The sequence below is a fragment of the Anopheles stephensi genome, chromosome 2 (genome assembly GCF_013141755.1).
Source record: "Anopheles stephensi strain Indian chromosome 2, UCI_ANSTEP_V1.0, whole genome shotgun sequence".
NCBI lineage: Eukaryota > Metazoa > Arthropoda > Insecta > Diptera > Culicidae > Anopheles > Anopheles stephensi.
In genome coordinates, this window is record NC_050202.1 from 44,664,344 (window position 1) to 44,679,655 (window position 15,312).

Genomic DNA, 15,312 nt, shown 5'->3' on the forward strand with positions numbered 1-15,312 from the left:
TGCTATGTCTGCACGCGGTGAACATTCGCCGACCGAAGAGGACACATTCCAATCGGAAACAACCGTCAAATTCGGCCACGGAAAGGTGAAAGCGTTGGCAAAGTTTTACAATTCCTTGAAGGATATGAATAACAATGTCATAAAGTGTGCAAGACCTCATCACAGCGGCACGACGAACCCACCAAGGCAGCGGTTTCAAATGGACGCAACGATAGAGCAGCAGGCAAACGCACCAATAAGCCCCACCACGAATCGTTTATCGAACGATGAGGAGCAACAAATTGTGAATCAATTAAAATTGTGGAGTGAATTCGGTTCCGATGGGGAGGGATTAAATCAACAAAACGAGGTATCATTTAAACGCTCCCAGTCCTACGACACATCTTTGAACGGTTCCTATCACGATGGAAACGATGTTTCCAGTAATCGAAAGTCATATGATCGATTGGACAGTGGAAAAATTTCGCACGAACTCAAGCGAAGCAATAAAGATTGCTCACCGAGCGTCGCCCACCTACATGCAGCTCATCATGGGCTTCATCCGCATACGCTTCCCGACGGATTTCTTTTGCGAAAGGTGAAAATGTGTAGCCCGGACTGTAAAAATATCGAAAACCAAAAGGTGACATTAAACTTCCTGTACGGTCGCGGTTCGCCAACCGCGTTCGAGCAACAACATCACCGTACCAGCTGTCCGGACTTGAGTAATGTACGTCAAACGCCACGACAACTGAAGAAGCAGCATAACATACTGCGATTGCTGAAACAAATCAACAGTAAGCTGAATGACGAATACGATGATGATGATGCTTCCGACCACGAAGAAGATACACCCGCCGCAAACGATGAAACGAGTTGACTGGAATGTAAATTTGAGCACACTTTTCAACATTTTGTACCACCTTCTCGCCTGGCGCTTGGCCCGATACATCACCAAAGTTTGAATTGAGCAAAAACACACGCCGCTTCACATTATGATTACAAAACAAATTACGTACTCTAAAACGCATAGTCATCGTAGTTACTTTGCCGTTGAAACAGTATACTATCCGCGTAAACGGGACTAGGACTGCGCACAACAGTTATCAAATCGGTTCAGTTGGTTGTTGTGTATTTTTTAGTAACGAACATTATTTATACTATAATATTTCTTACTTCGGTTTCTCAACGTCTGCTTCCGTTTTTTTTTTTTTCAAACGATTTTAATCATGCTGAGTGAAAGCTGATAACATAATATCCTTACTTAATGCATTGATTGTAGATTTGGCTATTGTTTGTTAAAGTAATTATTTATATTCCCATTTGTATTACATTGCCATTGTTCCTGCTGATTGATCTTCAAGCAAAGTTACTGTTATTATTCCAAAATGTCACCTTGCATGCTCTTAAGTTGCTTGACAAATCCTTCAAACAGTTTGAACATTGACATTGGCAAACACCTGTACAATGCACATCACGTTTATTGCATCGATTATTTGATGATTAAGTTGTAATATTATTTTATAGAATGTTGTTAGCGTGAATATTTTATTAATACCATTTATATCGTATTTATTTATGCAGGCGGCCGAAGAATGTCCGAACGAGACATGACCCGGGTCGGAACAAGCAGTGGTGATATCAGCAAGCCCCCAGTACCAGCATCAGCCGCCGGACAGCAGTTATTGAATAGTAAATCCGTTCCAGCGCTACACCATGTAGGCAATATTGGTAAGTTTCGATGTGTGAATATTCCACAGGTCGATGTTAGAGTATCATTAAGAATAAAACATATATAAGCTCTGCCCTTCAATGCATCAGCAATAATTTGAACAATTTCGTATGCGATTTCCGTCGGTCTCGCATTGTTTTTGAACCGAAGAATGATTTTGCTGATACTACCTATGCTACGTGAGAGTATCATTATACCACCTGCTAGTGAATCTGATCGTTGGATCGGTTGAAGACCTTTGGCTAGTAACAGACAAAATCCCAATACGTATTACGGCAGCAGGTCACCTGAGATCCGTTACTCCTCCTGATTCCTGGTCTGTAGGGCATTCTAATTTTTTGGAGTTCTGGAGTATACCCGCGTTTAATGCCATTGCTGTAGGCTACATGGTTTCAGTATTCAAAATAAGTGTTTTTTTTTATTTCTCGCTGTCTCAACCCTATAGGTGCCTCAGCCAATAAATCCCGTAGCATACATAACCTTGCCGGCGGTGGTGTTGGAGGAGGAAGTGCAGGAGCGATCGGTACAACGGGAACGAGTCAAGATCAAGGATTCTATCAAAACCTTAGTGTGTATAGAGCCCAAAATCAGAGTCATCCAAATCTTGGTGAAAGGTACGTAGTGTGAAGCATCGAATGTAGTAGATTGTGTTAATTTGTCTCTGTGACACCTTGTTTTCCTTCGATTGCAGACCTCCAATGCCCCTGCAGACGTCTCTCAATTCCCCCGGCGCTTCTAGCACGGCACATCAGCAACAGCAGCAAATGCTGCAGCACCAACACCAACATCAGCTCCAACAGCAGCAGCAGCAGCACCAACAGCACCCGATTCTAAACCGTCCAGCGTCTGCCTACTTTAATAGCAATACTAGCAGTAACAATACCAACCCTAGTAATTTGTTACTGACAACACAAAACACCATGTCTTATACGATGCCTAATCAGCAGCAGCCTAATAATAGTAATAACGGTAATCTAGCAAACATATCGCAGCAACAGCAAGGTAACATGAACACGATGAACAGCCGACTAACATCGACGATGGGCGGAAAACAGCCGGCCGTACTACCCCCGGGCGGGGTCGGAAACAACAATGGAAACGTAAACGGGTTTATGCGAGATGCCCAGGCACAGCAGAGCCTGCGCATGAATCAAATGATGGCACCGTCGATGCCAAACATTGCACATTCGGTAGGAGGCAGTGGTTTTCCCGGGCCGGGCCTTATCTCGGCAAGCCAGAGCATGCAAAATGTAAATGTAATTCCCGGCGGTCCGGGCAGTCCGGCTGGCAGTTACAACTATCACGGTGGGAGCGCTAACGGTGGTAGCCCAATGCTTTCCCCACAAATGTATCCACACGATGGTCAACAGCAGCTGGGCGCTCAACATCACTCTTCGTTGCTGCGCGGTCAAGCAAAGCTGGCAGAAATGAACGAACTCATCAAACGTCGCCAACAGCAGCAGCAGCAACCCGTTTCATACAGCACGGGCACGACAAACAAACCTCCTTCGCAACAGCAACAGCAGCAGCAATCGAATTCGACAATGCCTCCTTCCACGGCGCCGAAACCAATGCGAGCTGCGCAAGATGATCAACCTCCGCTTCCTCCTGCATCAACACATCCGATGTTCAAACCGGGCAGCGGGGGAGGGCCAAACAACAACGCTTACAGCAGCGCAGATCCACCAAAAGTGGGCTTTTATCCCACAATGCCAACGCAAAACAAAAATCTGCCCCAGGTCGGCAGCAGTCCCTGGGAACGGGAGGAAAAGGAAAAAGAAAGTGAGTTGCGCCGGGAGCATGTGCGTGCCTGGCGGGATCAACAGATTGGCGAGTTGCAGTCACTGCCGCAGCGTACACCGAAGCAAGAAGAACAGCTGCGAACACTCATCCTAGAGCGTGACTTTGAAAGGCGCGCAATGGAAGAGGATCAAGATTACGACAACGATATGGCGCCGTACGGTGCAAAAGAGCATGGCAATGTGCAGGAGGTTGTGCGCCTAGCGCAACCAAACTCCGGCTCGATCACCGCACCGATGACGAAGCTGAAGCAGGTTGACATCAAAACGCCAGCTGCCGACACGCTCTCTATCACGTCCAGCGAACACTCGTCGAACGTGGTGCCGTCAGTTTCGTCGGCAATTGCTAATTTCCAGCAACAGCAACAGCAAGCAGCGGGCAGCGGTGGTGGACCACCCTTAATTCAACCGAAAAGCATACTGAAACACAACAACAACAGTAGCACACCGTCGTCCCCTTCGAAAGGGGCCGCAAAGACGGCTAGCTTTGCTCACGACGGTAACAATCCATCGGCACGGTCGCAGCTGAATCTGAGCGAAATAACGGCCAACAATACGAATGCGAACCAGATGATGTCGCAAATGGTGCATGATATGAACCAGATGAATTTGTCCTCCAACATGGCTGCGGGTGTGGTTCAACAGGCAGGCGGCATGATGGGTGAAGATCGTGAAAACAGTGAGTATGGCCATCCGATGGCTCACGAACAGCAAACACTGATGAACGGTGTCGGAGGAGGAGCGAACCCATACATGATGGGCGGAGATGCAAATAATGGCAACGGTGGTGGGGTTCCACCACCTCCACCACCAGAGCGAAACAGCTCCTATGTGATCATGTCGCAGCAACAGCAAAAGCTACGGACAAACACTACTGGCCCTGCGAAGCTGTCGTTCAGCGGTGGCCCAAACACCAGCAGTCCCGCACTGGATCTACAACAGCAGCAGCAGCAGCAACAACAGCAGCAACAGCAACAGCAGCTACAGAATGCTATGAACAACAATGTCAATACAATGGGCGGCGGCCGGTACAACAATAACAATCTACTTATGACAGCACCGAACACTGGCCAACTGAACAACAATCCATCTACGCCACTCGGTGGTACAAACAGTGTAATGGCATCGGGAGGAACCTCTTCGTTGCTAGCGAACAACAACAGCTACAAGGACAATAAACGGGTGTCGTTCCACGATGAGGACGCTGGTAACAACAACAACAACCCGTCGACGCCAATGATGGCTGGGCCCGCTGGTTACACACAAGCCGGTCATCTGATAGGCGGTGCGATTGGTGGAAACGAAACGACAGGCGGAAGCGGAGAACTTGGAACTATCTTGGAACGACCAGATCCGGACGTAAGTGTCACGGCGGACAAACTTTTCGATGCTATGTGTGGTTAGAGGCGCGACCGATAGATGGCGCCGCTGGCAACAATCTCGTCGATGTAACTTGAAGTTTCGACGAAAAGCTTAATTTCGATGTTTTCTCATTTCCCACAGCGCTTCATCGATGAAACTATGCCGGCAATGCTTCATACACCCACCACACCGGATGGCGAGAACTGGAACATGCAAATACAAGCAACACCAGGGGTTATCGGAGCACAAGAAGTTTATCGGTAAGAATTGGAATGAGCCCACGGCATACACGTTGTAGTTCTAGAAACATAGTAATGCTTTTATCTCTCTAACTTGTTTTCCAACACACAGTGATCCTCGAACGCGTCGGTTGGCGGAACAGCAACAGAAACAGAAATCCGAAGCCGTACCAGAAAAGCTGTCGTTCAAAGAGAAGATGAAGATGTTTGCGCTGGAATCGGGCGAAAATAATACGCCGAAGGATAAGCTTAAAATATCCCGCGCTCAAAGGGATATTGATGCCGTTCATTAGAGGGGGGAAAATGAACAGATGATGAACTTGTTTTAATTCGTGCATTTGTTTTAGTTATCGTCTGCATTTTCTCCGCGTATTAAACGCGAAGTTTGTTAAACCCTTTACCAAACCAGATACTGTGTACGTCGAAATGGACCGTACAAACCAGATCCGCAACTAGACTTCATGGCAAGGATATGGTTAATGAATATTCGCAACACCGAGAGATTGTGTTTTGTTAATACCCTTTTAAAGTTTTGCTCCGATTGTTTATTCCATATAGCGTACTATGGAATCGAGAGAAGACGATATGCTATGGGGCTTTAATCGTAGATAGATCAAATCTTCTAGCTCGTGTAAAAGATGTAAAAAGAAAAAATCAATACAGGACACAGAAGAATAGAAAAGCGTCGTAGCGGACGAAACCGGGTTTGACTGGGAGGTATTTTCCAAACGAAAACCACCACATCAAGCAATGGAATTGAGGTATGCATGAAGATAAGGATAGCATTAAGGATCACATACATAGATGATCGTTACGATTGATACTTGAACCCAATGGACCAAGATGAAACTAACAGAAAACGTTTTAATGAATCAGCTTAGAGAATTGTTTCTGTTTTTTAATATACATACATATCCCATATGTATACCGAAATGAAGACAAACCATAGTCAGCTATTGAGAAGTTATATTTATCTTAAAAAAAACAAAAGAGAGCGCGAACGAAGAGAACCGGAAGAAGCAAAAGTCAATGAAATCGGAACTGTTACAAGTTGAGTATCTTTTTTATGGTAAGACGTAGTTGCTAGAGCACACAGGTTAAGGTAGATGGGAGGGGTCTCCAAACAGCAGAAGAAAGGTTTTAAAAACATTATCCCGAAGAAGGATGTGTGTTCTCGTTGTAGTATCCTGCAAGTTTCTATATCGCAAACAGCCACTAGAATGGAAATGCGTCGTGTTCCCAGAGTTCACTGAATGGTCAATTTAATAAGTACATCTAACGCACCCATTCGTAGCCTTTCCCCTACGTGATAATGAGTGTGTGTGTGTGCAAGTGGTAGTGTATAGGATCGAGGAACTCGAGAAGTAAAACAACTAACACATGATAAAAACAAAACGGTGGTGCACACTATTGTTAACATTTACGAGAGAGTTTACACTCGCTTGCACCTAGCAGATCTGTATCCCTGCAGTTTCGCGAAACACGAAAGATACCTATAGTATTAATCCTGTGTTGCACTCACTCAAACTCAAACACACACACACACACACAAACGTACACCAACTAACAAACGGGTCCACTTTTTTTTTAAATGAAGCACGTAAGTGATTGCTTTCGTTTGGCGAAAGTGCTAGCGGAAACACAAGCGAGATGGATGCAATTACTGGAGTCACAATACCTTTCCGCATCAGGATGGCGTAAAAGAAATTAGTAACGAAAAGGTAGGTTTTGGGCAAAACGAGTACGAGGCAGTAGATTGTAGTGGAAATCACCAATACGATAGGCAAGTGATTTTATTTGTTAAACATATTTTTATATCGCAATCGAGAGACTATTGATGAATTTCCAGCATTTTTCGATACATTTAAGAAGAATTTACCTCTTTATCGACACCGGATTGACCGATTTCTAGCACATATTTTTATCCTCAATCCTTGTGAACGCCTACGCAAAAGCGAGCAACAATTAGAACATTTGTAAAGATTGACTAGCAACAAACAGTACCGTATAACCAATGAAGAAGGCAGTAACGACGAATGGTCCTCAGACACGAGCGGTCGATCGCCGAAAAACAATTGATTAACATTGTACCGCGGTATGCATCGATATGCGATGACATTTCGAGAACACACATATACAAACACAGTGGAAATGATGCAGCTGCAAATGCACGTCACAAGGGATGTACAATTAACCACGTACCTTCCCATCACGTATTACAACGGAATTGTAAAGGACTAATGGTACATTAGCTCTATTAGAAGTGGTAGTAATAGTAGTAGAGGTAGCAGTAGTAAGTAGCATTATTATTATGAGCAATGCCGATTTTAACCGATAACGCTACGTTACAAAGTGTTTGTGTGTGTATGTGTAGATGTAAGGGCATGTGTAACCGATAAGGCAAGCAGTGTGAAAAGTATTGGCCGGAAAAGGGAAAGGATATTCGGCAACAGAACACTACAAACAAACAAACAGAGCAAATAGGCAGCGGTGTAGAAACGTTACAAATATACTCGATAATTACTATTTTCAAACTCTTAAGAAAATATAAAAGCAGCTATGTAAATGTTAGTAACAGTTGAGATAAAGCAACCAATGAAATACTAATCGACTGTCGTTCCCGTGACCCTTATTTACTATTCAGTTCGATGACATGATAGTAGAAGCTATAGTTTTTTGGATGTTATTATTTGGAATATTATAGGGCAGCAGGAGTGAACCTACTAGGACAAGAAGTGCAGTTCTTTCCGTTGTAGGAAATGCTAAAGCTCTACAGGATGAGACATACGGCGCTAGGTGGATTCACTCCCAAGATCCTGAGAATCATTCGGATCTCTTTGGGGACTTAAGCAAGGAGATGGACTCTCCTATTTACTATTCAACATCGCTCTGGAAGGTGTCATGCGAAGCGCGCGCTCCGCCATCAGGGGCAAGAATGTGACCCGGTCCCTCCAATTACTTGCCTTCGCGGATGACATCGACATCGATAGGACGTACATCTCCGGCGGTGTGCGAGACGTACATCCGACTCAAACGTGGTGCCGATAGGATTGGTTTGAGGATTAATGTGACGAAGACAAGATACCTACTTGTCGGCAACTCAGATCGTGATAGAGCACGACGCGGAAGCAGAGTATTGGTTGAGGTCGACAATCTTGAGGTAGTAAAGGAGTTTTGCTACCTTGGCACGACCGTAACTTGTGACTACAACGGAAGTAGCGAAATCCAAATCCGGGATTCGCGCCTTCTACGGGCTGCACAGACTCCTGAGATCCAGAAGACACCTACAACGCACGAAATGTGCCGTATATACGAAATGCGCACACTGATACGGCCGGTAGTTCTTTACGGGCACGAGTCCTGGACTATGGTGGCGTACGACACCAATGCACCCGCTATTTCCGTTCGGCGAGTGCTACGGACTATCTTTTGCGGTTTGGCGGATATTTGGCGATGCAGACATCTTTACAGATGCCAAAGCCGAAAGGAGACGCTGGTTAGGGCATGTGATCGGGATGCCATACCAAGAAAGTGCTTGCCAGCGACCCGATCGGCACGAGGCGCAGTTCGTTGGCTGGATCAAGTGAAGTCAGACCTTACAGGGAGATCGGGTGCAGCCGGGGGTGGAGGAGTGCAGGAGAAGAGCGAACACATTTTCGCTCTACGCCAGCTCGAACCAGAAATGGATCGAATGTGGGTTTCAATACAACAGATCATAACAGACACTGGAATGTTATGTTCAACATCATATTGCTCTGGAGGCGTCATGTAAAACAAGAGATCACCTGTTCTCTAGATATCAATCGGTTCGCTGGTTCAAGCGTCATCATCGTAAGAACATCTTCGGCGGCATGCGAACCGTATAGAATTGGACTAAAGATGAATGCAACGAAGACGAAGAACCTTCCTGGTGGCTCTATAGAGACAGAGCTCAACTGGATGCAGAGTATCTGTTTCCGGTGAAAAATGTTTAATGATAGGAGAAATCTGATGTCTTGGTATGTTCGTTACTTCCCAGAGGTGCATTTAGTGGTGAATCGTGCCTATAATAAACTCCTCAGAGCCTTTCTATTCATAAGCCTCCAACAGCACACAATCCTCGATATATCGCCACTGAAACGTCCGGTGGCGGATCTACGATCCTAGACGGAGGATATTAATTCTCTCGTGTGGAGAAGGAAAATGAAGGGCGTTCTACGGTAACCAGAGCTAAAGAGATACGATGTTCGTTGACACTGGTACAAGTAAAGTCAAACCTGTCGGAGATCGGATGCACCATTGGTCCGAGTTTTCTGGACATGGATTAGCGACCTGTACATGCCTCATATACGTGCTCAATAGATCGGGCCAAAAAGAAAGAATGTGTTATGTTAAAACATTATCCAGTTCCATTTGGACCTTTTTTTCCGCACCAAAAAGCAGTGAATGCTTCATAAATTTAAATCACTTGGGCCATTTAAGGCTCATCTAGTGCAGCAAAAAAAGATCCTCTGTCAAGGTTTATAATTAACCCACTTACAAAGTTTCTATTTACAAGACAATTTTAAAGCGCCCGTTTTGCACCTTTCTCTTTCATTTAGTTTCCGTTTCAGCGTCAACCGCGAAGGACGTTGGCAACCAACCGCTTCATCCAGCAATAGGATCGCACCGACGAATGTGTCCCAATCTGCAGTGGGAAAAAACCCATCCCCCAGCCAACAAACCTATCATTATCGAGTGCTCGCGAGAGCGCGAACAAATCCGCGTCAGGCTCATCTCATCGAAACCGGTAATGTGCGTGTGCTTCCGCTTAAGCATTCGCCTTCGATACACTTCACGGCTTGCGTAATGTGCTAGAGCGTGTCTTTCGTTTCACGCCGAGCTCGCCCCCCCCCCCCCCCCCCAGTCCATCATCAGCACGGTACGCAATGAGCTGATCAGAATGACCGACAAACCGATGGACGGAACGAGCTCGCAATGACGCGACGGCCATCAAACACACGCTCCTCGTGGAAAAGAGCGCGTACTGGAGCGAATGTGTGTGCAGCTGAACGTGAGTAATTCGTTTAGCAAATTATTTTACATTTCATGCTCCATTTACGCTTTACGATCCAGCTTCTAGCAGCCCGGTGACGGCTATGAACCCCGGGCAGGTTGATATTTAAAGTCAACCACCCTACTAGACCATCACGAGCGACAGACAACCGAGCAACACACCCCATCGAACGGGCTAAAGGGGTTTCGTAAGTTTATATGCCGCCGCCGTTTAATGATGTACGCGCGCATTGCGGGATAATCGAATGTCCTTACCGATGATAAACACGAACGAACATGGCCATCTTTCCGGCAGGCATATCTTTATATGTTTCAACTATAAAGCGTTAGCTGCACAATAAGCAATTGAGGACAGACACTAAAATAGACCGAAAAAGATAAAATGTAAATGATGAAAAAGATGTAATTGAATTCATTCCATTACAACCAGACACGCACTCTGCTCTCCTGGTAGTCGAGTCGAGGTTTTAAATTTCGCTGTGGGAAATAAATTAAATTTAGCGACATCCGTCAGCTTATTTTGACCGGCCCTTTTGTGCGTGTATAGTTAATAGCATCAAACATTTTAACAAAACGACAAGCAGCCAAAACGACGGCCAGCAGGATTGGCGTTGTCGAGGGTTGCTTGGCTGCAACGCTCCAGAGCGTTTTCCCTGCGTGACATGTTAAATGTTCCAAAGCCATCAATGCAAATAGCCAAACCACTCTCACCTACACGACACATCCATTTTGCTAAGGACATTGAACCGACGGACACACGGGTGTGCATCGCGCGTTGATAGAAATGGAAGTTAATGCATATGATTCGGTATTGTTCACGGTTGTTTCACTCGCAGTCCAAACAGTGAGGGTTCATTACTGCGAGTGGTAGAGAGTCGGATAGGAAACCCCCCCCAGCCAGGAAAACTTGACATGTGGCCAGTAATTTATTCACAAACTCACCGTACGCCGCCGTACGTGTCAATGGCAATTTAATTCCCATTTTCAATCGCACTCTACGGATGGTGGAAGAGTCTAAGGAAGGGGGGGGGGGGGGGGGTGGCACATTTCAGAAATTGTTTTCGATGGTTTTGCCGACGAGTTTTGATTTCCATTAGAAAAACCCGTAAACCGCTTTTCACATTGACCTACATGTGTGAATCAGCGGAATCCTCGAAATTCGGTCGTTCACACCCCTACGGTCAAACAGCCACGGGCAATAAATCTACCCATCGGATGCACTCGATGCATTTATCATCGACGCGCAGTGAAGCAGTACGTGGTGTGGTGATGGTGTAATATATTTATTTGAATGCTTACCGCGGTGCTTTTGCATGCTGTCATCGTCACCAGCGCCGTAAGGGGACTGTTCATGCGATGCTGCGTCAAGCCCGTTTTGGTCGCGCATTCATGCATTCAATCAATCAATTATAACCGCTCCGGATGAAGCACCAAACAGCTGTTAGGACGTTCGATACTGTGAAAATCTAATAGTAAAGAACAAATAGGAGAATTACATTAAGGAAGGGGGTTTTCACCCATATAATGGAATTTATGAGTTACTCAGGGAAATGTTTCAAATCACCAGTGGAATATTGTAAGCTTCCTGTAAATCTTTGCAGTCGTATTATTGAATCTTGCACACAATTAGGGGAGATTTGCAGCGTGACTGAAATATTTTGCAATCATTTATGGATTGAGGAAATGATAAAAACATATAAAAATTCACGTCTGACTACAAACATCCATAGTTGTGTCGCAAATTGTCACCATTCCTGGGCAAGACTGCACGATATAATTAAAAAAATCCTCAGCACATTTTGCACACTCAACTATTCATTTAAAACATTTCTCTGAATGATTCAAAAGCCTTATTGTAGTGATCAAAATGATTGTTTGCGTTGGCGGTTTGTGTTTGTTTAGTTTGCGACACATCGCTACAAATAGTGATAACTGATTTTCCGAATTGATTCACTTTCAAATGAATGGGATTTTGCTATAAGCCTGTAATACAGTAAAGTATGTTCGTAAAGTATAGGTGTAAGTAAAACCTACAAAAAGCCACAAACTTAACGAAACTTAAATTGTGATGTGTTGTTGCTTCGCTAATGAATGAACCTAATGATAGTGGCAGACTATTCAAAGGGCAGAGGAAGTCTAACCGATACACACGCCACGCCTGTCCCTGTACCGAAGACGGCCTCCTTCAAACCCACCACTCGCTACCGTTGTAACGTGCACCGGATATACACTTTGCATTCATTATTTATTAGATGGAAATGAAACGATTGTATCCAGTTTGGTGGAGAATGTTAATGGTTCTGTCAGCGGCGCTGTGTCTATACAGCGCTACCGGTTAGTGCCAAAAGCAATCCAGCTGTGGAATAAAAGAAAAAAACAATGCAACAGACAAAGGAAAGATATAATAGAGTAAATAAATTGTGTCCCCATTTTGTTTGCAAATAGCGTAGCGCTCGGGGAAAATGGGGGAAATGCAAACAAAGGTAAACATTAACATAAGGTCATTGCCAAATGTTGGTGGACGTGTGTGTGTGTGTTAGTTGTTAGTAGCTAGATAAACACGTAAGTGAACTATCACTTAGCAAGTAAAACAAACAACTTTTCCATTTCCGTTTATTTTATAAAGCTGATGGTGAAAGGAATAAATTTCTTTTTCCTCATCTATAGGAGAGATAAATGAACACAATATACTGGAGTGACATTCATTAGATCTTCTCAGGGTAAATCTTGCAGAAGATGCCAGAACGCAGTTTTTGCTAGCGTGTCGCTACCATCTTCAGCTTTGAACTAAATGAACTGATGAAGTTTATTGATACGAGGATGTCTATAGAGAAACAGCTCGATTAATCCGGTACAAGATGCAACCAATTGCTAGGATAACTTCTGCACAATGACTGGTGATACTGCTCGCTGGTTCGATCGCTGATGGAGTATACCAGTACAGTGTGGTGATCTTCCTCAACTCGAACCTTCGTGAGGGTCGAGTCCATTAAATGTAGAGCTTCTTGTTGGCCTAGGAGCAGGTGTCTGCTGGTCAAATTTCCTCAGCTTGACGAAAGCATTCAACATGCCAAAATTGATTTCATCATTGGAATCCTCTACAATACCATGTTCAGCGCTCCTCTCGTCGGTGGTTCTACATGTGCCAGCAAGGATACTCCAGCATCGCGCTATGACCCTGTGGTCGGCATCAATTCGTCTCCTCAACTCGTTCAGTGATGCTAGTAAATATCTCGAGACAAAACTTATCTGCTGCGCTTAAAACATATTGGAGGTTAAATGATTCTGAAATATTGTAAATTCCTTTTCACTGACAAACGCCGAAAGGACTAAACAGACCATGGGGTTTAAAAATATAAACAAACATAAGGATTAAAAGATGTTTTAGACACGCACCGTTAGCGATTTATTCTGAGTAATTACCACATAGCCATCTCCAGGTCAGGGATAGACAGTGAGTTTTGTATAAAAATAATCACCTTATTCTGGATATTATGCACAATTTTAACGGACCCTGCATCAAAGTTCCATAACAATAAAACCTCAGTTTTCTTCGTCAAATTCTACCGCATTATACGGTCTCACAACACTATAGGATGGAATGAATTCATTCTCGATTAAACTCCTTTGCCTTCCTTCAAATCTGGGAAGATGTTGTAAACCTCGAAGTGGGTGTATCCAGTAGTCAGCAAGGGACTCAACTTCTTTCCTCGTGATTAAACTACTAAATGAACTAAAAGGAATCAACGAGACAATGATGAGTTCCACGAATTTTATGAAGATTTCGATATCCAGTTGTCTTGAAAATGACATCAGACAACCCAGTTCGTTAAGCCTTGCAAAGGCCGTTTACAACGACTGGATTGGTAGTCGGTGTTGACACAAATTGAAAGATGGAAAGGTTCGACCAAGAACGTTTTAAAGTATTTCTAAAATAGGCGAGGCCACTAAGCCCAAGTTAATTCACTATACTATAACCTAGGCGAACCTGACGACTTTAACAGCAATTGGCGTTATTGGAGTCCAAGATATTTCTATCCTGTTCTACCTTTATGCTATCTTACTGAACTAGAGCAGAGCCTTGCAAGGGGTCGAACAATGCTGATTCATCTCAAGCCAGTCATCTCAGTCCCTTCATTATCGCAAAGACTATGAGAAATTTATTTACAAAACTAAGCTTATGCACTAATTTACATTTCATTATTATATTTATATTATCAAATATTATCATATTTCTTCCTCCTATATAATTTTGAATATTTTGCGCTTTTCCTTTCCAAAACTTTGCGTATTTGTATCGGCCAAACATTTTAAAAATCGCGCGTTCAGTACCGTCTGACCGGTCATCGATTTGTAGCAGACGATAAAAGTGGACTTATGTCAAGGAAATATTATCGACATGCTGCAAAACACAGACACGAGCCAATGGGTGGAATATTTATTCGACATTATCATACATTTGCCATATTTCAACCACCAGTTCAGTGTCAGACGGCTTCTTACGAGGATACTTTACCGGACGCCCGAACTTTCAGAGGACTTTTAGCAAAAGAAGTATAGTTTGAAAACAGGAGTATTAGAAAAGCACATAATTAGTTTCCTTTCCCACACGATGGCGATTTATTGGAACTTTCAAGGAAAATGGATTCTGTTTTTCCAAGACCACTCACCCCAAACTTACCTCCGACCTCGTCTTCCGGGACATCGGCAAGGGAAGAAACATCTGCTACCGACATTTCATTTATAATCTTCTGCATAATCTCCTCCTTTATGCCAGCGAACGGAGCTATTGTTCCAGAAGCGTTTGTTGGTTTTCGGCGTTTGCCCCGGCTTGCTTTTTATTATCATTTCTGCAGAAGATCATCAAACCGAACCCATTACTATCGGATTTCTCGTGATGAATGGTGTATGATTTTCATTCAAAATTACATCACATAGCATGGGGAAGTAAGAGTCAGCGGCAAAACGAAATGTGCTTCATACGGGGTGCTTGGGTGCAGAAGAAGTGGCCTCGCAGCAGCAGACACGCGATATGCATCGTGCTGAATTTATTGAGCCATAAAATGCCACCCCTTTTTGTGCCACACGACCGGTACCCTTGCCCTTGCCAAGAACTGTCGCTTCCACTCGACCAAACCAAAGCTGCTGGGATGTATGTTGTCCAAAG

At 44.2% G+C, this 15,312-nt stretch overlaps 1 protein-coding gene and 1 long non-coding RNA gene across 13 annotated transcripts in view; both read left to right on the plus strand.

Annotated features, from left to right (window-relative positions):
• LOC118505300 (afadin) overlaps nucleotides 1-7,718 on the plus strand; it is a 59,076-nt gene extending 51,358 nt beyond the window's left edge. For 11 of the 12 annotated variants that reach the window (XM_036040915.1, XM_036040916.1, XM_036040917.1 and 8 more), the window contains 5 exons: nucleotides 1,564-1,710; nucleotides 2,157-2,325; nucleotides 2,403-4,869; nucleotides 5,014-5,132; nucleotides 5,224-6,671. In XM_036040915.1, the coding sequence (XP_035896808.1) occupies nucleotides 1,564-1,710; nucleotides 2,157-2,325; nucleotides 2,403-4,869; nucleotides 5,014-5,132; nucleotides 5,224-5,404 (3,083 nt within the window). In that variant the 3' untranslated portion in view covers nucleotides 5,405-6,671. Of the gene's footprint in view, nucleotides 1-1,563; nucleotides 1,711-2,156; nucleotides 2,326-2,402; nucleotides 4,870-5,013; nucleotides 5,133-5,223 lie in introns of all 12 variants that reach the window. The other variant, XM_036040914.1, reaches the window with a different exon arrangement.
• Nucleotides 7,719-9,993: 2,275 nt separating this feature from the next.
• LOC118503561 lies at nucleotides 9,994-10,669 on the plus strand. The gene is made up of 2 exons (XR_004905195.1): nucleotides 9,994-10,143; nucleotides 10,206-10,669. It is a non-coding gene; the product is annotated as an uncharacterized LOC118503561 (long non-coding RNA).
• Nucleotides 10,670-15,312: the final 4,643 nt, after the last annotated feature.